The sequence below is a fragment of the Melanostigma gelatinosum genome (assembly GCF_949748355.1).
Source record: "Melanostigma gelatinosum genome assembly, chromosome: 14".
NCBI classification, from domain to species: Eukaryota; Metazoa; Chordata; class Actinopteri; order Perciformes; family Zoarcidae; genus Melanostigma; species Melanostigma gelatinosum.
The window spans coordinates 4,657,310-4,683,507 of NC_136647.1; the positions used below are offsets into that span (position 1 = coordinate 4,657,310).

At 42.7% G+C, this 26,198-nt stretch overlaps 1 protein-coding gene across 1 annotated transcript in view; it reads left to right on the forward strand.

The window, feature by feature from the left end:
- Positions 1–558: 558 nt before the first annotated feature.
- Positions 559–26,198, forward strand: part of galnt10 (UDP-N-acetyl-alpha-D-galactosamine:polypeptide N-acetylgalactosaminyltransferase 10 (GalNAc-T10)) — a gene marked incomplete at its 5' end in the record, with an annotated part of 52,084 nt that continues 26,444 nt past the window's right edge. Inside the window, 4 exons of the mRNA XM_079283416.1 lie at positions 559–717; positions 12,476–12,578; positions 15,198–15,336; positions 18,656–18,822. Of these exons, the coding sequence (XP_079139542.1) occupies positions 559–717; positions 12,476–12,578; positions 15,198–15,336; positions 18,656–18,822 (568 nt within the window). The remainder of the gene's footprint in view (positions 718–12,475; positions 12,579–15,197; positions 15,337–18,655; positions 18,823–26,198) is intronic.

A 26,198-nucleotide genomic window follows, 5' to 3' on the forward strand; every position in this document is an offset into this window, starting at 1 on the left:
GCTTTGTATCCAGGCAATTGCATACTGAATACTTCCATACTATATGACTGGAATTCATTTGATTTCTTCATGTGTAACTTCATTGTGAATGCAAAGAACAAAAACTGTCTGAGACGTTTTATATTATGCGTTCTCTGCATAGATTTAGGTGTGCGGATATCTATTCTACCAGTTTGAGCTTTTTGGTACTTCCGGCACGTTATTTAAGATAAAGCCGGGTGAAGCTTGACATTTTATTACCAATGTCGGAATTGTTAATGTCTTTTTAAAACTCACATTTCCTGGTGTACCACAGGTGCTGTTTTAACAGTGAACCTAACGTGTCTTTCTTCCTGTTTATTTTTTTATTTTTTGAATAATCAAGTCGGGGTCTTATTGTGAAAGTCACGAGAGGACGTTGCGTCCGTGGGCGTTTTTCATGTAGCTTGAAAAGCAGTTCGTCCCCTCCAGTCAGTCAGAGTGAAAGTTGTCTTCGCTTGGAAAGCCAGGGCAGTTGGGACTCGCGTGTTTCCCACCGCCGCTGCTTCTTCACTCGCGCTTTCTTTCTCCCGGAGAGAGATGAGGCGGAAGGAGAAGAGGCTGCTGCAGTTCGCCGGGCTGCTCATAGCGGCTCTCCTCTTCCTCCCCAACGTCGGGCTGTGGTCTCTGTACAGGGACCGAGTGTTCGACAACTCGCCCGGCACGGTGGACGGTCCGGGCGGCATCCTCCGGATACAGGTTCGTGGCATTATTCTTATGTATTGTTTCTCGAACTGGGAAGTCTTGGGAAAAAAACCACAAGTGCCCGGTATTTGCCTTTACATTGTCTCCTCGTTTTCTACGAAATTCAAGGAACCTTGCTTGGAACTCGACGAACTGAAACAAAGAACTCACTGATGTAGCCGACTTTGGAAGTGGCTGTAATTACAACAGAAATCAGCTCGGAGCGGCAGAGAACGCCCATAACGTTGAGTTGGCCGACTGTATCTGCGGTGCGGAGTCAGAACCATGGAGAGCGCTTTGGCACTTCACCGCACTTCAACCGCGTAGGTTCAGCACCATGGAGAGCGCCTGAATAGGCAAGCGGTGCTTCTCATAACACATGGGGATGTCCAATCCGTCCACACAGTTTAAGGTTGTATTGGTTTGCTCCGCTTGTGGTGTCATTCTGATCTGAATTAATAAAGCAGTCGTTTTGAGATTTCTAGCAGCCCATTAAGGCAGCTATAGAGGCTTAGGATGGGCAGCAGGTTTAGGCTCATCTCCTGTGAAGTCACTCTTGTTTGCTGCTTGGTATTATTGATATCTGCTCAAGACGGGGTGATTTGCTGCCGGTGGATGTACAGCATTTAGAGGCTGCATTTCTGATTTTCCTTTACGGGAAGCAACTGTAGATGGTTTCACTAAGTGATCATGTTTTAATTGATGTTGCTGTCCTTTAACATCTGGTCCTTAGCTCTTGCCGTTGGGGACATCTAAGCTTGCCACTGGCTATTTGCACTATTGATGAATGTGAGGATTAATGGAATAACGAGAAACAGTTACAGACGTATGACTCATGACTCAATTTGGATGGAACAAGTTTGTCGTTCTCCTTTTTTCTTTTGGAAAGGGTTGAAACTCACTGTTGCTGAGATAAATCAGAAATACTCTTGGTTTGGTTTGTTTTAGCCTCTCGATTGCTTTTTCTTTAACTTTCCATTAAAATATTCCTCAGTCACTTATCCGTCTGCCGTGTATTGTAAAGACTTCAACTGTAATTCTCAGGTGCTTTGTGATAGAAAATTACATTTGCTATCATCCTGAGAGAACATTTAACATAGATTGCCTTTAATATCCTTCCGGAATTCAACAACATAAAGGCTAATCATATTATACATCTTCTTTTCGGAGTTGTATTGAAACAGTGTTTCAGGCTAAATACTCTGAGAGAGTGAGATCATATTGTATATTCATTATGGTTCATGATGACTCCCAAGGCTTTCCAGTTGTCGACTGAAAAAGGAAAGTGAAAATTTGAACCTGCTGTTATTCTTTAACCGTAGTGAGTGGTTACATTAGGTTTCGTCAGTGGCTTTAGACATAGAATGGACAGTGTGATCATGGTCATGGTAGGTTGCCAAACACATTGTCAGTACTTGAAATTGTAATTCTGCTCTTTGCCGATGTTGTTATAAACCAACAAAGACAGTTAGTCAGTTAGTCGGGATGAGGTAGAGCGAGTCTACAGTAATCAAGGTGTTTGCTGTTTGATCCCCGGCTCCTTTTCTCCACATGTTTGAAGTGTGCTCGGGGCCAGAGGCTGAACCGCATACTGCTCCCAGTAGCAGATGTCAACGCCTCACAGGGTAGCTCACTATCACCGGTATGTGATGGTGCTCCTGGGTGAATTAGAGGGGCACATTGTAAAGTGCTTTGGATAAAAGCTTATTTTTTAAGTTTTTAATAGCGTTCATTTGTGACAATCTTCCCCCAATGGCATCAGATCTGAAATAAATACGCCATTCTGGACGGTGAAAATATAATACTTGATAATTGGTTTACACAGGACTGGTTTAAAATCAGTCTCGTCACTCAGGATTGCATTGTCTGTGGACGACTTTGTGTTGCTATGCCTCTACCTCGTTACGATGGCTGTGCAGATGGCTGGGGAGTAAAACATGATCATAATGACCTGATATAATTGGTTTGATGCTGATTTTTGCTTGTCCAGGAACTTTTGTAGTTCTAAGACATATTGGAGTTGTTGTGAGGTAGGAAACTGGTTTAACTCTGACATTATGGTGCCGTTATTTCAGTGTCATGTGGGTACTGACGGCTTTAGCAAGCATTGTGTGAGAAGCAGGGAAACATACTAGGCTGGCAGATGTACATCAGGCAGCGCTAACGTTTGTGTTATTTTAGGTTTTAATATAACCCAGAACCTCGTTTACACTGCTGGAAGCTGGCTGCAAGCATTCATCTTCTTATCTTTCTTTTTTTTTGGCAAACTTAATAGCAAAAGACAAATGGAACAAAGGACAAATGAGGGAAAAGGATGGAACAATATGTGTGTTTGTGTTCTGTGTTTGAGTGCTCCCTGTGGGCTGGTACGGCTTCACTGAAGTAGATAAAAATCAATACCCTTATCCCATTCAGCCCTTTCCCACATACGTCTTGTTAGAGACATCTGTAGAGGATATTTCCTTCCCCTTTGTTGGGTTCTGTCAGCTTCACTTGTAGACGACACAGTGCTTAAACCATCAGAATAAGAGCAGAGCGGATGAAACATAAAGAGAATGAGCTGCAGTCTCATTTATACACAATCTCGCCCACTGATCTACTCGATAAAATAGCATATAAATGCACTGCATTCAAAGCCATTGTTTTTTAAAGAGTTATTTAACCAGAGAGGAGGAGAAGACGGCTTTTCTTCAGCTGAATACTCGTTTATTTAGTTGCAACTAGTTTCCTCCTGTTTGCCCTGGAGCATTCTCGTTCGAGGAGTTTGCCGTTTGTGATTCATTCCTGCTCCTTCAAGGGAAACTACAGCAGCAGTCGGCTTGGATTCACAGCAGGTACAATAGATCCCAACGGCAAACCCCCAGTCGCACCGCTCCTGCTTAATCCGCTTTGACCCATGACACATATGCTCAGTATCTTCAGAAACCTAGAGTTTATCCATCATCATTGAACACATCATCTCTTCATATCTCCGAAGCTCGGCCAAAACTATGTTGGGAACGTATCGAGGAAGCAACAATTGTTTCACAGCAGACGTTGACCTCTGCAAAGGACCGATTTCGACGTTTCAGAGTCACTTTTATACCAGTGGTGATGAAAAGATACATGTTTGGTGGAGTATTCCTTTCAGGGCAGTGTAGCAGCAGCAGCAGCAGCAGCAGTTGAAGAGAGAGCGTGACTGCCTGACACAAAGCTGCTATGTGGAGATTGAAAGTGCAGCGGCAACTCGCTGTGACCAGTTTCCATTGAAACTACTGGCTGCACAAATGTGTTCTGTGGATTATCCAGAGTAAAAGGGACACAAGAGGGTTTCCAGGAGGTTGCAGAAGAATTTTGTCTGATATCTGTGTGGCTGGATACAACTAGGGGTTATTTGAGGAATTCTTCCACATTGACATTGCTTTCATTTTTCTCTGCATGTTGAAAATGGGTGCTTTCCTAATGTGGCTCCCTGACATCGCTTCCTAATTCGTGTCTCTTCCTCTGGTCTTAACTCCGCCTGACAGGGAGGCATTTTCTCACGAGGCATCGTCGTTCGGTCCAGCGTCATGTAGAGGAGACTGTAATTAATCATGTCGCACAGCATCTGAACTGACCTAAAATGTGTAGAAATAATTAACTACTGTCTGCCGTTCCAGTAGTGATTATAGATCCATTCACTGTTTTGGAAGAGTCGGTAGTATTCCTTTTGCTTTCCCATCAGATCACACCAATCACTAAACAGATTCACTTTGAAGGCGCGTTGCCGTCTGAAGCCTCCTCCCTCCTCGTTCCTCATCTCCTGTGAGATCCATTGGATCCGCGACGACAGGGGACCTCAATTGATTTGCGGGTCCTGCTGGAGGACCAAGGAGCGAGGACGGGAGGGAAGAATAATTAGCCGAATGAAAAGCGCTCATTGTGGAGCATGTTGAACACAAACTGTTGGCGGCTACGTTGCTGCCAGAAGCCTGAAATGGTTGAATGTTTCAGTCCAAAGAGAGTCAAGAAGCAGCTCTCTATTTATTGTGTTTCTGTTTTAGGGTTAGAGTGTAAATGTTCAATTTTTCCAAATTTTTATTGTGAAACAAGGTAAAAAAGGGAAGGTTTCTGTTATTTAAAATGAATTTAATCTTGGGGTACACAGCAGTGTGGCTGAATGCCTTTCAGCGGCACCCTGACAGCTCCGCGTGTTAAACCAATGTATCTGTGCCTCTTAACCAAATTGAGCATTGATCACTGTAAGGGAGGGCGGCTCCCCGGCTCAGCAACACACAGAGTAAGTTTACATGGGGAGTTGTACATTAGAGCGTCCCTTAGTACCCCCAGGTCGAAGGGAGCCCAGCACACAAGCAACAAGCGGAGACGAGTTGCTCATCTGTTTGAATTCTGCTGACAGAGAGACATTCACACAGAGTGACGAGTGAATGGCTGCCTCTGCTTCTGCCTGTCTTGTAGCTTCACACTGCAGATTCTGTTGTGTATCTGGGCCGCAAAGTTATTTTTAATTTTAACAAAGAGCACGGCTACACTGCTTAATGGGAAGTCAAGCACCAAGTCTTCATAACAAAACCACAAAATAGGTCGCCGGTTTTATGAACACACTTATTAGACCCGACCATCTCTATTTTAGACATGAAGCAACAGTTAGTCTACAGCGCTATAATTCCACTACCATGTGAACAAATATAATCTTCCTCTTTTGCACTGAAAACATTGGTAGAAGCTTCATTCCTGTGTTCACCACTGTTCACTAAACTGCCACCTGGCCTTCGCCTCAGGCTGAAAACGGGACAGAAAGCTGCTCTTTGAGGTGGCAACAACACGGCTCAGCACTTAATGGCCACCGTTCTGTATTTCTGCAGTTCTTCCCCTGCCTTCCACTTCCTCAGACATGACAATAAGGATCTTATTTGAACGGCTGAGATGCATTTGGACTGGAGCCAGTGGAGGCAGCAACCAGCACAGCTGTAAATTACTACTGAACCCCACAGCGGGTCCATCACACCATGGTTAAAGCCCACAATGTGTTTTTTTGTGTGTCCTTTTGTTGGAAAGTCAAAAGCCTGTGCAAGGGAGGTTAAAATGCTTTTCACCCAAATTTACAAAAAAATGATGTTTTCTTACTTAGCAGTGTCACACACAGCTGTTTTCATTTCCATGTGCCAAGGTTTTGAGATATGCATCAGTGAAACACCTGCAGTCATCCCGGTGGAAAGTTACCTAAAAAAAAAAAAGATCATCAGTTTGTGCCAAACCTGAATTAGGTTTGGCACAAAACAGATTTTCACAACCAAAATATTTCACATTAACAATATTTTCACAGTATCTATAGAAAGAAAACAAAAAGTGAGCAGGTGAATTAAACTCAAAATCAGAGTTTAGGGAGGTGGATAGAGTAACCATGACTGTGTATATATATATATATATATATATATATATATATATATATATATATATATATATATATATAATGATTTAAGAGGTGCTAGATTATATACACAATGTGTAAACTTTATTAACTCGTTCATATTTCTTTAAGATCTCGGTTATCAATACCGGACGCGATATGCGACACCCCTACTCTGAATAATCCACAGATATCACTCTCAGCAGTTTTCATACAGGGACTACTTCTTAAAGTAGTCCCGATGTGAAAACTGTTCACATCAACAATTACCTCAACAAATTGTAAATGAAACAATATATGGTTGGCAGACTCATGCTAACGCTCTACAACTTGAGTTCCTCCTGGCCCTTTCTGAAGTTCCACGGAGAACCTTTTGATCAGTCAGGTCAGCCTAATGTACTTAAAGACTTAAATTCAGATATTTGCAAGTTTCCCAGCTCAATCCGCCAACAGTTGTTATTAGCATCCTTGAAGCTGTTTGGAAGAGCGTCTGTAGTCGGCTGATAGCGGGGCTGCTTTTAGCTGGAGGTGTTTGTGTACAGTTGAAGTGTGTGTCTGTTCTGTTAGTGTATACCTCTTCGTGTGTTCTGTCTTCTGTTCGTGTAGCCGTTTGTTTACTATGTGTGTATGTACACACAGATATGTACAATTACAAGGCTGCAAGCTGAAAACAAGCAGAGTGATGCACAGCCTCCATTCTTTCCACAATATGTTGGAACCTGGCCGCCTGGTTGTCTCTCATGACCATTTATTTTTACATTTTACTTTTCATCCGTGACTAAATCACTTTGTATTGCTCAAGGCAAATGTACAAATTGCACAAATTAGTTATGTATTTAGACCTTTAGACAGTGAGGGGGTTTGTTTGTGTGCACATCAATATATATTAATATTTGTTTCTCAAGAAAACGTGACGATTAAGCGGCAAAAAATCCATTCAGCCAATCATGTTGTGCTGAATGGACATTTTCAAAATACAAAGGAAGAACACATCAGATCCACTCCTACCATTCTTACCTTTCACAATAAAAGCAGACAGTGTAACCAGAGGGAATTCCTATTACCTCAATATAAACATCTGACAGTAGCTTAGGCTGTACAGCAATGTATCAGTCACCAGCTACAAATGTTTTTTTAGTGAACAAATATCAAGCAGATGTGTTTGGATAGAGAATGTAGACACAGTCATTACTATCAATTTGTCTGTCATTTTTGTAAAAAACAAAACAAACAACAACAAAAAGGAAGACTAACTGGCTGAGAAAAAGGTGATTGATGTGACATTTTCAGGAAAATTTAACTTGTCTCTTGAAACACTGCACTCAAAAAAACAACAACGCGGAGTGCAGCACCTTTAAAGAGCCGTGTGGCACCTGCTGGTGCTGTTCGTGTGGACACGCCCGTTTGCAGAGTCCCATGTTCTTGTGTCCTTTTCTTTCTCCTTCACTTGATCTTTACTTTGATTCAGGAGCGAGAGCCTCCATTTTCCTGTGCAGGTGAGCAAAGCATTTTTTAAGACCAGCGTTCACATCACATCCATTAATATCTGAGCAGAATGTCTCAGACCGCGGGGGTGGGGGGGACTCCATGAGTCTGGCATCTCCCTGGTCTTCTTCCTGCTCAGCAGGACTCTGGATAATGACTCCTTTCGGGAGACAGCGGACTATGCTGTGGCCTTCTCTTTGAGAGAGTTTGGAGTGCCTCGCGGCAGGGTCCTCCGCCTGGAGGTCCTGTGCCCTCAGATTAATGTCTTGCTCTGACAGCACAGGCAGCGTAGGTCTATAGAGACATTTGCATGCGTATCAAAACAGGGCTAAAAACCCAAACACCTTATCTACATTTTAGTGGTGGGAGGATAATGTTGCTCTTTTTAGCCATGTGTTGTGACTTGTGAAAGGACTTGGCTCCCTCTAGCCTGGCCTCTCATTGAAATGGCGCAGGAGCAGGTCAGTACATGCAGAAGTTTCATGTTCTTAGAAGAGGTAACAGGGGATTTGTGAGCCTCCAGCACAGCTTGACTTGCCTGTGAAGTGGCTGAGGGTGGAGGAGGAAGAGCAGAGGGTGAGGTGGAATAGGAAAGACAGGTAATTGTGTCTCTGGGGGTCGAGGCGGATCTGTTTGTGATCTGACAGAACAGGAAGGGGAGAGGGGGGGGGGGAAAGAACAGAAAAGCTTCCTCTTCTCTCTCGGAGCTTCTGTCGGCTCTGAGCACGGGGAGAGGAAACAGAAGAGGGACGTATTGACCCAAGGTGGTCGGATTCATCCCTCTCAGAGAACAAATGGACAGCTCTGTTCTTATCAGACTGACTGCTCTGCTGGTAAGACCAGCTTTTCCTCTACGCCAAACAAAGGAAGTCCAATAGCGGTCCTCAATCTCTCCTTGTTTACGCCTCGTTCCCACCAACGTGGCGTTACATTAGTGCTTTAGGGCAAGCGGCAACGAACGACAACTTGATCTCCATGAGGGCTGAGAAAGCTGAACACAAACAGGCAATAACTAAATGAACTGAATGTAAACGATGACTGAATATTCTTATAAATTAACATTTTCTGCACAATTGTCTTGAGATACAACCAGCACTATCTTATACCTTAAACAACAACAAATGAAGATAAATATTTGCACAGTCTTCTGTCTAGACACATTCTTGTCTTAATGAATTGTTAAGTGTTGACTTGGCAGTTCAGCTATCCTCTTGGGAATGCTTCTCGAGGCAGTAATGCAACATAAGAGCATGCAATACATAGCGATATGGGACCAGAGCAACACAAACAATACCCCTATTTCTGATTTATTCAGAAAATCCGTATCAGGGTGTTTTCTAACAGAGAAAATGCAAATCATTTGGAGGCTGACAGCAACCACCACATGTACTAACAACCTGACATTCTCTTTATCTGCAACGTTTTCCACTGTGCTTTATTAGAAAGTTCAGAAGGTACAAGTGAGACGTCACTGGCCTTTTCGTCTGAGTTTGCCGTCATTTCTATCTCAGGAGAAAAGGTTCTCCCTTGTGCCACGGTACTGTACATCCACCGAAGAATAAAGCCACTGCCCCAGAGCACGGTGAGGCAACTCTTTTCAGAGAACGTAACGCCTCAGAGGTTAGCATGGCATTTCCATTCATCGTGCGCCTTTCATTGGGTTTTTGAGGTGTTGAAGACCTTTTCAAGTCTGGTCAGGTGCGACGCGTAAGGCCTTTTCAGAAGCCACTGAGAGATGACACAAAATAGTTGGCCGATACGTCAAGAATAGGAAGTAATGTAGAATGATGAAGGATAAAAAAAAGAGAAAAGTAGAAAAAGTAAAAAAGGGTGCATCATCTTTCGTTCTGCTGAAGCAAACTGCATTCTATTTTGGGTGGCCACTCATGGCCAGGCGGACCTCCGGTGCTGAAAAGTGAAGCCAATGCGGCAGTGTCTTAAAACCTGCATTCCCTGACCAGCAGGGGGCGACTCCTCTGGTTGCAAAAATAAGTGATATTGTATGGAAGTCTATGAGAAAGTGACTCTTCTCACTTGATTTATTACCTCAGTAAACATTGCGAACATGAGTTCATGGTCTCAATCTCTAGTTTCACGTCTTCATCAGTGCAGCGTGATGTTCATTTGGTACATTATGGTCCATTTAGAGTCTAACAGACCATACAGCAGGGGATGCTTTAGGGCGGGGCTACCTTGTGACTGTACACGGCGTCACTACGTCACTCCTCATTCGATCACCCAAGACAGCGGTGCTAGATCGGCACTCTACTGTCGGCACCTTACAGTTTGAAGTGTGTTTTTTTGTGTTCTACTGCATTGTGAAAATAAATATATAAATTGTAACTCATGATGTTTATCCCAACCCAGGGAGAGATACTTTGGAAGCAGCAAACATTCGATGAATAGATGAGTAGACCATTAAGACGCCACATGAACGTTAATGAGTGATCACTCAGGTGAAATTGGCCACCCACACCCTCCCTCACTGTCGTCTTCTCTCCCGCATACGTTCAACCTGAATGTTTCGCTTGATAAAGTATGAATTCCATTGCAGCGTGCCCCTTATCTGACACAGTGCTTTGTAATTAATGACTGAATAGTTGACGGAGATAAAACATTGGCTGCATGTTTTTTTGGCATTGCTCCCGTCATGCCCTATTAGCTAGTTCATGCTACACCATGAATATTGATGCAGTCGAAAAGTGGCCACAGTAGAAATGTGTTTGTGGCAGCGTGAAGCCTCGTCCCTGTCACGATGGCCATTAAGAAGGTATCGGCGGAGCACACAGCAGGCAGAATAACGATGAATGTGTTTGCTGTTCGACCTTTTCTTTTCCTTTATGTGAATGCCATTTACACCAGCTTTTATGAGGTGGTGATGTGGTTGATACTACATAATACAGACCCACAGGAGTGGAGATGCACTCCTTTATTTGCAATCCTACCCCACCTGCCTCGCCAGTTGAATTGGATTTTTTTTGGGTGTTGGGGTGGACGAGAAAGGGTCAGGCAACCCTGGGGGTTTTGTTCGGTGAGGTGACAGCAGTCGAGGCTCTGTGAGACGGAGGAGCGATGATGGCGAGGCCTGCTGCAACGCTTGCTTGGATCTTTTGAAAAAAATAGATTGAACTTTTTGGCTGTTATTTTGTAATTGTAATGCGGGGTTAGTGTGGTGTCCAGTTTAATTTCCTGTATATTATTGTTATTATTATTATTATATTAGTGTTGAGTGATTAAGCTTTTCTGGAAGTTCGATTCCCCTTTTTGTTTGTTCTCTGCAAAGTCCTCAACATCTGCTGGATCAGTCACTTTATTTAAATTGGAAACTCACAGATGGACTCTCACTTCATGTCACGTCCTGGTGGGACACAATGGACCTCATACAAGAATATTTGAGGAAGAGGAACAAGAGGAAATATGAAGCAAACAGAGAGGAAGGACGCATTCGGGAAAGAATTATACGGGCATTTTACTTTGTAACGAAAAGACTAAACAGTTCAAACAGAAAATGATGACAACCTCAGACTCACATTTTTGGCCTGATACTGAGGTACGTTACTGCAAAATGTTTGTCTTGCGGAGTGAAATCATGCCGAATAAGCCTCTGTCTGCTTCCTGCAGAATGGGAGAGGTGGCTGCTCCAGTGACCTCCTCATACAAATCAATTCGAATTCAACACATCTCTAACACCACCAATCAGAATAATTAGCTCCTCATTTTTCTTAAAAGAGTTGGCACTGAACAATCGAAATCCTGATTTTTCCACAATTAAACTTAATTGGCTGTTGTGTTGATGCGCTGTGTTTCGAATGCCTGCTCTGGTGCTTGAAGTCCAAGACAAAACTGTCCGTCAAACCACTTGCGGCCTCTCAAACTCAGCCGTATGCATGTTTCCAGTACAGTTTGTGGAGTGTTCTTGCTGTTTTTAATACATTTTATAATTTTCTGTTCATACAAAATGTTATTTAGATTTAATTTATATTACAAATAACAGTATACTGTTAAGATGAGAACATAGTATAAGTTGTAATCATGTTTTATACAGTATCTGCCACCTTGGATAACTCTGTAGCGGCTGCAGCCTCCTATTACACCCGTAGTGGTTTGTTTGCCTGTGCTGTGGCATCAGCTAACAGGTTAATAGTATTCAATGCAGTCAGACGTGTCGTTTGCATTAACAACATGTACTAATTGCATCCTCCCATGGAACTAATTGATTATCATTGTGCTGTGATCCTATAATATCCTCAGAGTCTCAGAAAGTAATTTCCAAAGCAGAGGCAATTTCTTAAATGGCTGCATTTGATTTTAATGCTGAGCGGAGAACACGAGCTTTTGGTGATGAGGGTGTGTACGGCATGTGTATGTCTGTGCATGTGTGTCACAGCAGTGAAACGGAATGTCATTTTCTAGGTGTCATAACAAATAGAAAGAGATTTCTTTTCCGCCCTTTGTGTAAACCGCCAGCTGTCAGTAGCACACTTTAGGGAGAAAAATATAACTCGTACAGATTTCGGAGGAAAATGAAGTCGTTATTAAGTGGGTTACAAGTTTGTGTGTTTGTTGAAAAAATTGATGTATCTGTATATTCTTTTATTCAGGCATTTTACTGCACCAATTACATTTTTGAATAGATTCCTACGCATTACATTTCTATTATTTAGAAGCACAAGATATCGTCCTGTATTTGTTTACAGTTTAATATCAAAGACTATCAAAGTTCATGTTTTACAGAGCCACTTCTCGGTCTTTCGAGGAAACATCTTTCATTTCCAGACAATGTGATGGAGAGCTTTTGTGTGACCCAACAATATTCTGCGGTTCATATATTTTTGGAAACAGACCAGCTAAAATGATGGAGGTCTAAATGGTTTGTACTTCTTCCGTGTGCTCTTGCAGGGGTTGAACCAGATGAGGAAGGTCGCTCAGGTGGGACTCGATGGTGTGCGGCGGACAGACTGGCACGACTACGAAGCAATGAGGAGAGACGCTGCTCGCTCAGGTAGGTCCTAGCTCTGTGCTGATGCTGCTGTTTTGTTTGGGCAAGTTTTCTTAGAACATCTGCTGAGTTTCAGCACTGAGGCCACACACACACACACACACACACACACACACACACACACACACACACACACACACACACACACACACACAGACTGCAGCGTTCTATTTCGATTCAAGAGTTTTTAAAATGTATTTCCTCCTTAATACCTTCCAAGTGGATGTGTCTCTCCCAGAAGCAGTGTGAATCAATGCTGCGAGTACATTTCTGAGTCCGTAAATATACACAGTGCATCTTCTACTATAAGCATCGATTCAGTCTCATGCGTTGAGTGGGAAACATGCATTTGTCTTTTGTTTTTTACAAATGTAACAGATTGAATTGGCTTTTATATATTATTAGGTGGTACTATAAGAACAGTGCTGCTGATAGGATTCTAATGTTTATAGTACGCACAAGAACTGCCTGCACAGGGACAGTGTACACTTAGATTTAGGCAAAAAAACACGGATCTTCACAACTCTTTACACAAATATGTCCCTGCGTTTGCTGGCTTCTTACATCCAGCTGAGTAAACGGGCCAAACCGTCGGAAAAACGAGTAAAGCTGCTGGGTGTGATACCATCCCTGGTCGTTATCATCAGCTCACTGAAGTCATCCCTAAGCTTTTCAACATGTGACTGTCACAGGACAGTGTTCCCAGCTCGGAATGAGAGCCACACGTCCTCCTCCCGAGTGTTGAACACCAGAGGCCCCCAGGGCTGTGTGTTCAGCCACCTCCTTTTCACACTGTATCAGCATCACAAGCAACCTGACATGGTCAGCACACATCTCCATCCTGGTGAACAAAGCTCCTAAGGAAACTTAAGAAGGCAAAATGCCCAGGTTAGTTCTTGTTACATTTTACAGAGGAGCATTAGAAGGCTGACTGGAAACATTACAAACTGTCATGGGATGCGCACGGCCCAGGACAGGAGGGCTCTACAGTGGGTAATTACAACTGCACAGAATATCATTGGCACCCAGCTACTGAGCATCAGTGATATTGGTGGCAGGAGGTGCCTGCGAGGAGCTCAAAGAATATTAAAAAGACCCATCCCATGCATCGCCTGTTCACCCTGCATACTGGCAAGTGTCACAGAAGTATCAGCTGTCGTACAGCAGACTTCAGAGCAGCTTCTTTCCTCAGGCTGAGAGACCCCTGAATTCATTCTCCACCCTCCACCATATAATAAAGTTTTTTTTTTTTTTTTTGTATTATATTATATAACAAAATGGGACTGCAAAATCCATTTTGTTGTGCAACGACAATAAATATACCCTGTGCCTTGTACTTTCAGGCCCAGAACCTGCAGAGAAATATGTGGTATGAATTTGGGACACAGCTTGTGTTTGAATATCTCAGCATGCAGTAACGGAGAAAGGCAAATTGAGAGACTGCAGTTTGAATGCTATAGCTGCCTAGAGAGAGATGGAGACAGACAGAAAGAGAAACACTGTATGTCTCAATAACCAAACCTGTCTGGGGAACTTCACATGCCGCCAGCTAAGTAGGAAAGTGTGCAAGTAAACAACATTTCAGTTTGAAGAAAAGCACTGAAAGAATCTGTAATCCAGTCAAAGGGAATCTTATGGTTTTTAAAAATGTCTTCGGGTTCAGATTTGCCCGAGGAGGAGCAGAAAACACAAAATAAGTGATATATGTGTGTTCATTGTGGAAGGAGAAGAACACTGTTAAGTGGAAGAGTTTATCTCTGAAATGAGCCGTTAAAATGAGGAGTTCTTCTTCACAGTTATTACCTTCAGGATCGTCGACAGATCATCTCTACCTAATGAAACAAGGCAGCCCACTTTAATTTGATGCTCTCCTCTGACTATAGATACGCCTCCATGCATGCGTCTCTGTGTGGAGTGCATTGATGAGTGGCTTATGAAACATGCAGCACAGTGTAATTTGATGCACTCCTGAAATAAGCTTGAATGTTTGTGTAATGTGTGATGTTTGTTAATTACTAAATGGACTGAAAACATATTGGTTCATTTTTTATGAAAGTCATTTTTCCCCAGCTGATTACAATGCTTTGAATCCAAATATTAGCATATTTTCTTGCTCTGTTATGACATTAAACTAAATAGGTTTGGGGTTTGGGACTGTTGGTCAGACAAAACAAGCCACTTCGGATTAGGAAAACATTTTCTTCTTACTGTTTGCTGACGATTTGCAAACCAGACGATTCATAGATTAAAACGGAAAATAACCAGATGAATCAATCATGAAAATAATTATGAATTACCGCACAAAAATAACATTTTCTGTGCTTCAATGCTTTGATCCCTTGCATGCATTTTGTAAATGTAGTCACAGTGGAAGTATCACAAAGGTAATTACAGAATATCATTAAATAACACAAACAACAAACAAACATCTGGTCTTCTCCAGCCAGAAACCTTCAACCAGTGTTAATTGATTTCTGGCCACTTGGGGGACACACTTGGTGGAGTAAACACACCATGATAATCAACCGACTTAAATATCAAGCGGACAAAAGAAGCTGACGCAGTGTTTGAGTCTACATGTATGAGTCACTGACCTGGACTGTATGTTTGTGTTTGATGCAGGTAACGGTGAACAGGGGAAACCGTTTCCTCTGTCAGACACTGACCGGGTAGACCAGGCCTACCGGGAGAACGGCTTCAACATTTACATCAGCAACCGGATCTCCCTCAATCGCTCCATCCCTGACATTCGACATGCAAAGTAAGTCCTGTATGTGTGTGTGTGTGTGTGTGTATAGGCGAGTTTTACCTGTCTTGAGGGGACCTTCAAATGTTCACATTTTGGGGACTCGCCTTCCTTACGGGGACATTGTGCACGTCCCCATAACCTAAATCATTACATTTTTGGAAAAGACTTGGGGTAAGGTTTGGTTTAGGTTAAGGTTAGGAAAGGGTTGGTAATAGGCTGGTAGCGGTTATGGTTCGGGTGTGTCTCCAGGAAATCAGTGTAAGTCAATGTAATGTCCCCAAAATTCATAAAAAGACAACTGTGTGTGTGTGTGTGTGTGTGTGTGTGTGTGTGTGTCTGGCTCCCGGTTAATGTTTGAAAGCACACCTTAATTAAACAAAGTCGAACACTTGCTGTGCACGGTCAACAATGCATGCAATTTGAATGCATTGACTTGCTTGTGAAATGCCAACACAAAGATCATTTTTAGGAGTGCCACCAATGGACTGACATTGCCGTGAATCATTTGATTGTATCTTGTGAAAATAAATCCCGCACACGCAGTGAAATGTGGAATTCTATTAAAGTTCCCTGACATCCACCTGTGTATTCATCTTCATAACTCTGCCAGTTTACCCACAAGGACTGATTCTTTTTTTAAACCGGTGCTTATAAAAGCAGGCCTTCCTTGACCGTACACATCTCTTGCCGTGAGTCGTTTGTGCTAACAGGTACTCTGGAATAAATGCAACACCTCAAATCAACCACATGTTCAGTTTTGTTTTGACAGTCAGCTGACTGAGACCAAGTTTTGTCAATAAAGAGTACATGGTGTATAGCAATACAAGGCCTGTTTGGAATCATATTGTGATGAAACCCCATGTCGAGATATCGTGATCAACAATTACGTTGTCTTAATTGATAACATAGAGCACATAACTTGAATTTCTCCAGAAATCTAATCTTAAAGCAAACAATCTACTTAATCTGATTGCTCTGTTTTTGTCTGCATAAACATATATAGCATGTATAGCTGGAAAATTTATTTTTTCTCTATAATGTTTACTTGAATTATATTTATTTTGCACTTAAGTTCTACACAAAAATAATTCAATGAGAAAATATTCATTCCACACAGGAGTACACAAAAATAGGTTTCATCATGTAGACTATTTAGTTGTTCAATTACCAGAAAAGTTAATGTCATGTTAGACACTGATTTGGAGGTATTAAACGCCCATCCCTTCAGTCTGGATAAGTGTTCCAGGATTTCAGCAGGCCAAAACATGCAACAACTTGAATATTTCTGCTGTTACGTCTCAAGTCAAATCAAGTCTAAATTACGTCCAGTCCTTCCCTCCATCGATTATCTACAAGTGTTTACTTAACAACAGCTACAATCAAAGCCCAAAGACTTGCTTTGGTGTAGTTGTAATTGAATTATTAGCATGTCAATGGTGTTAAGGTCTGATGTAGCCCGTGTGGCTGCCAGACACTTGTCACCCTCCTGTGACCAATCATACGGAGACACCTGCTCCCCCCCACCGACCAGTGGCTGCTCCCCCTGACTTCATTCACTTCGTCTGCCTCACAGGCAGTGTCTCCCTCTTGCTGATTGGCATGTTGTCGGTGCCTCCGAGGCAGCCGGTCCCAGACCTGCGACTGACACATTAGATTTCTGTACGCCGACAAGAGTTAATTGAAGCACACACACACACACTCTCTCTCTCTCTCTCGCACACACACACACACATACACACACACACACACACACACACACATCCCCTGTGGAATTGGACAGGGTTTGTTAAGAGTCACCAGTCGACCGTCTGCTGATCACTCTGCCCGCCTGTCTCCCAGCGTTCATGTTTGAATAAATAACACGCAGGCTGATGTTCAACACGGACATTGATTGTCTGACACAGTTCGCCTCTCTCTCTCTCTCTCTCTCTCTCTCTCTCTCTCTCTCTCTCTCTCTCTCTCTCTCTCTCTCTCTCTCTCTCTCACTCTCTCGCTCTCTCTCACTCTCTCGCTCTCGCTCTCTCACGCTCTCTCTCTCTCGCGCTCTCTCTCTCTCGCTCTCTCGCTCTCTCTCGCTCTCTCGCTCTCTCTCTCGCTCGCTCGCTCTCTCGCTCTCTCGCTCTCTCTCGCTCTCTCGCTCTCTCGCTCTCTCTCTCGCTCTCTCGCTCGCTCTCGCGCTCTCTCTCTCTCGCTCTCTCTCTCGCTCTCGCTCTCGCGCTCTCTCGCTCTCTCGCTCTCTCTCTCTCTCTCTCTCGCTCTCTCGCTCTCTCTCGCTCCCTCTCTCTCTCGCTCTCTCGCTCTCTCTCGCTCCCTCGCTCTCTCTCTATCAGCGTAGGGGCCGTAACTCTCTTCCCGTGATTAGCTCCTATGCAGGGGTCACGCCGCTTGCTGTGATGATCATGCACGAGGTGATCGCTGTAACCCGTCATCGGAGCACAATGTTAACAACTACGGCGACTGATTACAGCTGTATGTGCTGCAAATAACAAGATTAAAGCTGGCTCTGATGCAGGAGGGAACATGTCACTGCAGAGCCCGCTGCACTGAGCTCGTGCGAGGTTATTATAATGTCCACAGGAAGGACGGAGTAACTAGATTAACCACACCATGACCCCTAACCTAATTGTGTTTGTGCCTAACCTCACCAAATCTCATCCATGTCACCATGTCAGTTCAGAAACCGCTAAAATGGCAATTTGTTATGGTTTTGAAAGACACTGGCTAACAATGTTTATCAAAAAACAGTATATAACACAGATGCATGGTGGTTTTAAGTGGTTGTATTCATTGCTTCTTCTTTTTTGCCAGCCAAGAACAGAGAGAGAATTCGTATTTGACAGATGATTTTACATCGTACTGTTCACTGCTAGCGCTATTTATAGCTTTTCCCTGAAAACAGCATATTTTCAAGAATATGATCATCTGTGTTTTTTTAATTGTGATTACTACTATTTTTCTGTAATATGTTGTGCAACACACAGAGACAATTTGGCTACAAAACCAAAAATGTATGTGTATGTAAATATGAAATGTAAAGGGCTCTTTTTCACACTGTCTCTCTTAGAGGCGAGTAAATGCATTTTTCACTTTAATGACTTTATTTTGCTTGTTGACCTGACCTGTCAAGACTGCGTAAACACATCCATTTGAGCACTGAATCCATAAGTCACCTCCGTGACCCAAGATCTGCCGAGGAGGCGAGTGTGTAACCAGGAGAACGGTGGATGTGGGATGTGAATGAGATGCTTTCTTCCGTCTCTCAATAAGGCGGACGGAGGAAAACAAGGACAGAAGTGTCATATTTCATGAATTTATTTTTGCCTGTTTCCAGCTGTAAACTGAAGCTGTATGCAGAGAAGCTGCCCAACACCAGCGTCATCATCCCGTTCCACAACGAGGGCTGGTCGTCGCTGCTGAGGACTGTTCACAGCGTGCTCAACCGCTCTCCCCCACAGCTCATCGCCGAGGTCATCCTGGTCGACGACTTCAGCGACAAAGGTACAGAGGAAACACGCTGAGCAGAACACACACACCTGTACAGATGGCACGCCTCTTCATGTGCAAGATGGAATGTTTGATTCGTGTGTCACTTCTCTAAAATTGCAAATCCTGGAATGGCGTTTTGAACAGTTATGACAATAGTTCGTTCGATTCCATACTTTTGGTCAAATTTATATATATTACATAGGTTTCTAAACTATATTGGTTTCTTATTCATAGATCATAATGATGATTTTGGGTGCTATTTTTTCACAATTTTTCCATCACCAAATTCATGGTAAAAATGGGTAAATGCAACTAGAAAATGTAAAGTTGTAGGTCAGACCAATTGAAGAGGATTTCAGTCAAATGTAAAGGTTTAATTTGACAAAAATAAAGTTATTGATGAGCACCAAAGACATAATAACTGCTATGCCAGGGGCTGAGAATTCTGGAGGGCTCTTAGCACCCGGCAGCTGAAAACCAGACTAATCAGTGGATGTTGGGAGTTCCTTGATAACGTCACACCCTGAATCTGTCTTTCTGCAAACAAGAGCATGTGAAAAACTATTTAAACTACACACTTTCAGGATTAGTTTTAAAAGCAAGCTTCTCTCTGCAATCAGAATGGGTATTACTTTCCTCATTTATTCAAAAACATGCTTTGGTCAAACCAGAAAAACTAAACAATTATCCAGGATTATTCCCAGTAATATCTTTTCCATTAACCTTACGCAAAACCTTCATGTATATTCCCATCTGTTAATACGCAGAGAAATGTGTCAAACGTGGGTGAGACTACCTGTGAAAGCCCAGTATTCATGTTCAGTGACGTTTTCACGTATCATTGGGCCCAATTAGTTGCTCGCTGCATGCTGAGAAGACACGCGTTCGAAGCATTTCAGCACTTAGAGCTCAAACCCTGCTGTTGGGAAAGTGAATGTAAAATGCAAACTAGGTAACATTTTAAAGAATGACAAGTACAGATATTTTCCAATAAATAAACGTTCAGAGAAAATAAGAACAAAAACAACCCTTGTGTTTTTACCTGGTAGCTGAGGACGGCACTAATTGGTCATTTTGCTGCCCAATTTCCACAGGAATGATGAAGGTATAATCATCTCTTACCAAACAAAACACTTCTCTATTTCTGTACCGTTTTGGCCCAATCTGTTCAGCACGTGTGGCTTTGCTTTTGTTTGTGAATTCCCGGCTCTTTAGCAGCTCTCTCCAGTAAACATCTCATTTCCATTGTTGCATAGCGTTGTTGTACGTCTCTATGCGTGCGTTTGTGTTTGTGTGTGCACCTACCTGTGCGGTGTGTTATTTTTTCTCTCACTCTCTCCGTTCACCAGCCCTCTTAAAGAAAGTGTTTAATTCCTTGTTAATTAGTGCTCTCTGTCACGGTCCCTCGTTGAAGTATGTGTTTACCTCCCATCTCCACAGTAATGAGATGTTCCCGCTGCCTCACACTCATTTAGAGGTTAACACCCATCAGAGCTCGGAGACCAAACCCGCCCACTGCTGCTGCAGAGCGGAGAGGAAACAAAAGGTGGCGAAAGTATGTCTACAATAGTCGAGTATTTCTTGTAGAAATAGCCTGAGGCAGAATGATACAGCAAAGAATATCTGTCAATTTTACAAAGCAAGTCACCAATTTAATGTCCCTATAAATAAGCAATTACCCTATAAATAAGCAATTACATAGAGTAGCCTTTTGACCATTTAAAAAACCTCAGTGGCATTAGTGCTGGACACAAAAAAAAATCAATATCATTGAAAAAAACGAGGAGTTCCTGCACACTGGAATTACAGCTCCCTTTAATTGTGTTGTATTATTGATGTTTCCACCAAATGCCGCTGCCCTTTGATAAGAAATGAGTCAGGCTGTAAGTAAGGCTTTAGAGACACAAGGACAAAGTCAACTTCAATTGGTTCTGGTCTTTGGTTGAGTGGCTTGTGTTACAACGTCACAGAGAATAGTCCCGGACAGTTTCTGTGCAGAATACAACAAATCAATGCTCGGCATTGAACCCTTGCATAGTAAATTAGGGAGCAAGTGCATTATAGAGGAGAGAAAAACTCATTTATCATGAAGTGTGGTTCAGACATCCAGCAGGGTGCTTAATTCCCGGTCCACACATTTATTAACCTAGCTGATAAATACCTTTCTGTGAGAATTTGGAAAAAGCAGGACGAAGAGTGTGCCTGTATATTTGCATTTGTGTGTCCAGCCGTAGCGTACTTCATTCACTCCTTAAATATGTTTTTCCAAAGTTAAAGGAATGCTGGCTTCAAGCCATAACAAACCAAAATAAATCACTAAAACATCAATCACTTAAACATGTCAACAAATGGCTTCCCAATCTGCATCCATTAGGGCAGCAACGTGTTGGTGACGCACAGCTCACAGGTGATTTGACTTTGTCTGATTTAGACCTCATCTCAGGTCTGGTAGGGCGTGTCTCCCTGGCTCTTTTGATGGATTTGTGATTCCTGTTAGCGTGGGACAAATGACATCTCTGTCACTCAAAATGATTTCAGGGAATCCAGAGAGACTCCACGTGTGTCACAGCATAGTTGTTCCCACCGTCAACCTGAGCAGAATTGCAATCCGCCAAAATAAGTGGAATCACCTGTGCGGGGTGTGCGGTGCATTTATTACAGCACACCGGGAACCACCAAGGCAATCGCTCAAACACAACAACATATCCACACGGAGATAGTGAGTAAGGGATGTTTTTAAATGAATTCATTTTAACTTCAGCACAGTTTAGATATTTGGGGGTGTCCTTTGCTGAAATAAACAAGCAGGGCAGGCACATTTTAATAGAGGAGCCAGTCCCTCTCTTGAAATGTTTTATTCATCTTTACATCACTGAACCAGGTTCAGCACTGATCCTTAAAGGAAACATATGCATATGTCATACGCTCATACGCTCATACTGTCTGCAATGCATCGTTTTAGCGCCTGTCTCTTTAAGCCCAAAAAAAACCATCCTGCTCTCAATGCTCAGGGGTTTTCGGGTTTTCAGGTCTTCCGCGTCTGCTCTGTCGGCGTCTTCACAGTGTCACTGCAGTTTGGTGTGTCAACCACAGTACATGCGGTACATCGATACCGACTCTGTAGTTGTGACATAACATCCTTACTGAAGTCCAGCTCGGTTTCATTCCCTGGCCGTGAAATACCAACGCTCTGTCATAGCCGTACGCGTCAGATACAGACACACGAGGAACGTCGGTATGAGACGCAACAGGCTTTCAGTAAACCAATCCACCGCAATATTTCACATTTAGAGCAAGTCATTTGGAAGTCTCTGCTTAGGATGGACGGGTCAAACAAACACGGGACATTCACCCAGGAGACTGCAGTTCGTGTCCCGTGTGAAACAAAAATGTGACGTTACGTTATTGTAACCCGAACTACAATATTATCCTAAACATAACCAGGTTGTTTTGTTGCTGGTTAACAAAGTGTTTTTGTTTGAATTCACAATTGTAAGCGCACGTTCACTGCGACCGCAGTGGAGCGTCATCGTTTGACGCGTAGTGCAGTGAGTTGGAACGTGACACCAAGTGTTCCTGACCGATCGTCCGTATGTAAGGAGCTGGAAATAACAATGGGTTGGGGAGTCCAGAAGGCTCATTAAAAAGACACACTTTCTGACTGTGGGATTTCCGTGGATGGCTTTGACCAACAAAAGGTGATGGTCATGGAAAATTGACTTTTTGCAATACCCAATATTTAAATTAGAAGTTTAGCATTCATGCTTTGGCAGTTCATAGAGTCAAGGCGACGGATATTGATTTTCAACCCCACATGGTCAAACATCTGACACACCAGGGGTGAGAATTCTAAGTGGAGCAATAGAAACATTGCAACTATATCCTGCTGTTTTTTTGGGGAGCAAGCACATGTTAGTAATCCAGATCTAGGTTATAAGCTACCTAGCAAACAGCCCTGTTCATTTAGTTATAGCTGTCTCAATTCAATCTTTCTGGTCCAGTTATACGGTACTTTACAGTTGAAATACAAGTGTATTATTCTCAAGCAGTGTGTGTGTGATCTAATTCTTATTCACAAAACAGAATCAATCTGTGTGAGTCATTAGCGGCCCGGCCCGGCCCTGACAAAGGTACTTCTCCTTTCATTACCCACACAGAAACCCTCCCAATCAGTTCTGCTGACGCTGAGTTCCCTCGCTCTGCTTAACAGCATACAGAGCCTACAGTCATACTAATGCCCTGATATATTTATAACTTCATTATGCGCCAGAACTGCTTGTAACCGTTATACTGGGGCAAATTAACTCATGATGAGGTCGTTTTTTTTTTTTTTTACGTTGTGAAGTTTGCCCTTAAGGTGAGTTGCATTACATATGTTGTAATTATAAAAATGACCTCCAGTTTTATTGATGGGGTCGTTAAAGTATCCCTCCAGTGTTGCTGAAAGTTAGCATCATTTTCTATATCAGCCTCTCTCTCTCTCTCTTTCTCATTTATCAAACCTGCTGTGGATGTTTGAGGCTGTTTATAGTTAGCTAAAATGAAACAGCCATTTTCCTCAGTTTTTTCACTGTATCACAGCAAGAAGCACGGCCGATACAAGCCGATATGGAAGAACAATCAAAACTTGCCAAATTGAAACAAGTTCCGGAAGACCGCTCTCCATTTTTCTCTCGTAGATGGATCTGAAGGCCAAGCTAACTTGTTTTGTTTCTGGTTCCCATCCTCTACTTCTACTCTGTTTAGCCATGTGTAGCCATTCGCGCCAACTGCTGACTGAACTGCATTGACCCAAGTGTATTCACTCCGGACCAGTTGATGGAAAACCACCTGATTTGCATTTCTTTTTCTGAGACATTTCAAAAGTTTGCTTAACATTTTGCAGGACAATTGAATGAAAACATGGCTGCTGTATCTAAGTATGAGGTATGAGAAAAATTCATAGCATAAATTGATGGTTGCTCACAGAGTTAATGGTGGCGTTTGGGACATTATCAAACCTTCAGTTGAGACTCAAGAGACTCTCGATGCTCTATGCCTCATCCTGTGAGCTACATCTTTTGTCGATGCCAAAACGTGTCAGCAATCACCATACTGATGCTGCAGTCGACGTCTGTGGGGAACCGCCACGCTTGTTGTCCTTTATCTTTGCATTCTTGCACCAGAGGGCAACGCTTTGAGGCTTGACAACCCTCGTCCCACGGCTCAGTAAGCTCCACCAGAATGTTTCTGAGGATCACAACACTTTTTTAGATCATAGAGAGCTGTGGACCACGATGGAAAAAAAACTGCATCCATCCTATTTTTCAGCCCCTTCTGCTACGATCTGGCTGATGACAATAGGACCACATTTTTTGAGGAAAGTTCATCAGCTGCAAGAGAATCATTTACTGCACAATATTTACAATATTAAAGGTGACCTTAAAATCCAAAAGAGAATGATGCACTAAAAAAGTGTTGGTGCAGCCACCCAGCAGTTTGTCAAAGTTTTCTAAAAAAATAAACCAAACGTCCTAGCGGCTCTCAGGAGATATATACTAACTCCATGTTTAGCTGCTACTTAGGCACAGATGCACAGATGCACAGATGCTATTTGTCAAGTGGAAGTGATTTTGGAGAGATACCACAGCAACAAAAGCCCTGGAGGTATGGTGGGCAAAATGTCTGTGGGAGAAACCTCTTGACGACTGAGGACACAGCTACGTTTCACAGTCTCCCTCAAGCAAATTGTTAAGTGGAGGTGATGGGCGATGACTGTATGATTTGATTGATGAATCAATCAATTACTGGACTGAATCAGACCCATCCATAGGTATGTCATCTGCTCAGTTTATTATCAATTCATTACTAGATGAGGGTTTAAAAATCCGCCTCACTAAATATAAAAAGCATCCTTTGCTGTCTCGTGTAGGGGCTCATTCTACTCAAAGCTTAATGTTGTGTTTCAAGTGCATTCATTTCTTTTGATGTTACGTTTATTTCATCGATTTATTCAGAGAGACAACGCACACAACCAACATTTATTTTTCAGCCCGCTTGCTAATTTTCAACTGCAGACCTTTGGCGAGATGTTTTGAAAACCAATGAGGTGACTTTAGCAGTATAGCGGCGTATTCAAGAAATACAACTGGGGAGGCTCGACCGTCTTCTCTGGCGTCCGTGAATCGGGTAACTCTCACAGCAGCCTCGCGCAGCAGTCAGAGCAGAGAGAAGGCGCACTCTCTGCGTATTCATGTATCTGCACTCTGCAGTTAGTGTATTTATAGGTGTTGAGCTTCATTTTTACACGAAACAAATGATAACCGTAGCTATTACCACTGCGGTATTCCAGACGTCTCTATCTCCCAAATGAACTCTAAGGACATAATTCACCATCATCTGAATAGTTGATCTCAAAGGCTGGTTGTTAGTGTTATCTGATTGGAAATAAAAGACACATGCTTTTGTGTTGTCAATGACAGAAGTTGTTTGTCTCTACATTTCTGTAACTTCTACAATAATAATATTTATCGTCAAAAAAGAACATGAAAGAAAACATGTTTATTTCAGGATGTCGATGTACCGCCACATTGTCACATCCAGGGTTTTTACACTGCATAAACACTCAGTTTGGAACTTTAAAAGTTGAATGAAATGATCTTTAATTAAATCAAGTTGATTCAAAACAATCATTATTCACAGCCACAGCAGTGGGGGAGCATTACGTATTCACACCTTGACACCTGGGAGCTGGCCACTACCAACACAGCCTGTTGCCACTCGCACATAAACAGCAGCGGTCGAGCGGTTTGGGGCTGAGAGCTTTGTTCACCAGTCTGACAGGAGTTAACGATGCAGGGAAAGGTGTTATTCATTTATTTCCCTTGGCCATGTCACAGTGGGGTTGCAAAGGGGTGAAGTGAGTTGGCTGTTTTTTGTGTTGAAACATCTATTCTCTGAAAACTATGGAGCAATGAAACATTGATTTGCTGTTTTGTTTTCTTCATTCTTCACTAAATGGTCCTACTGATGTCTTTTGGAATCTTCATCCCATTTACCACTGCAATTGCTTTGAATTGTTGGCTGCAGGCTACGTGATTAGCTGACAGCTGGTATTGGTCTGTGGTGCGTTTACCTGACCATAAAAAAGCTCCAAAGTCTGCGCCATTCTGTTCAATTACATGTTTTTCTACTCTTTGTCCTATTTCTTAATTGTTCTAAAGTAAAGTGATGTCTTCACATGACATATGACAGGACAATACAGTTGGGCAAATGGCGGCCATACTTCATTTCAAATAAGGAGGGGTCTGCACGCTGGTATTATGCAGAGTGACTTTTGATGTATTTCCAGTCGGATGTAGAGTCTTTTTGGCGGTTGGACAGCATGGCTCCCAGCAGGTGTCAGCACA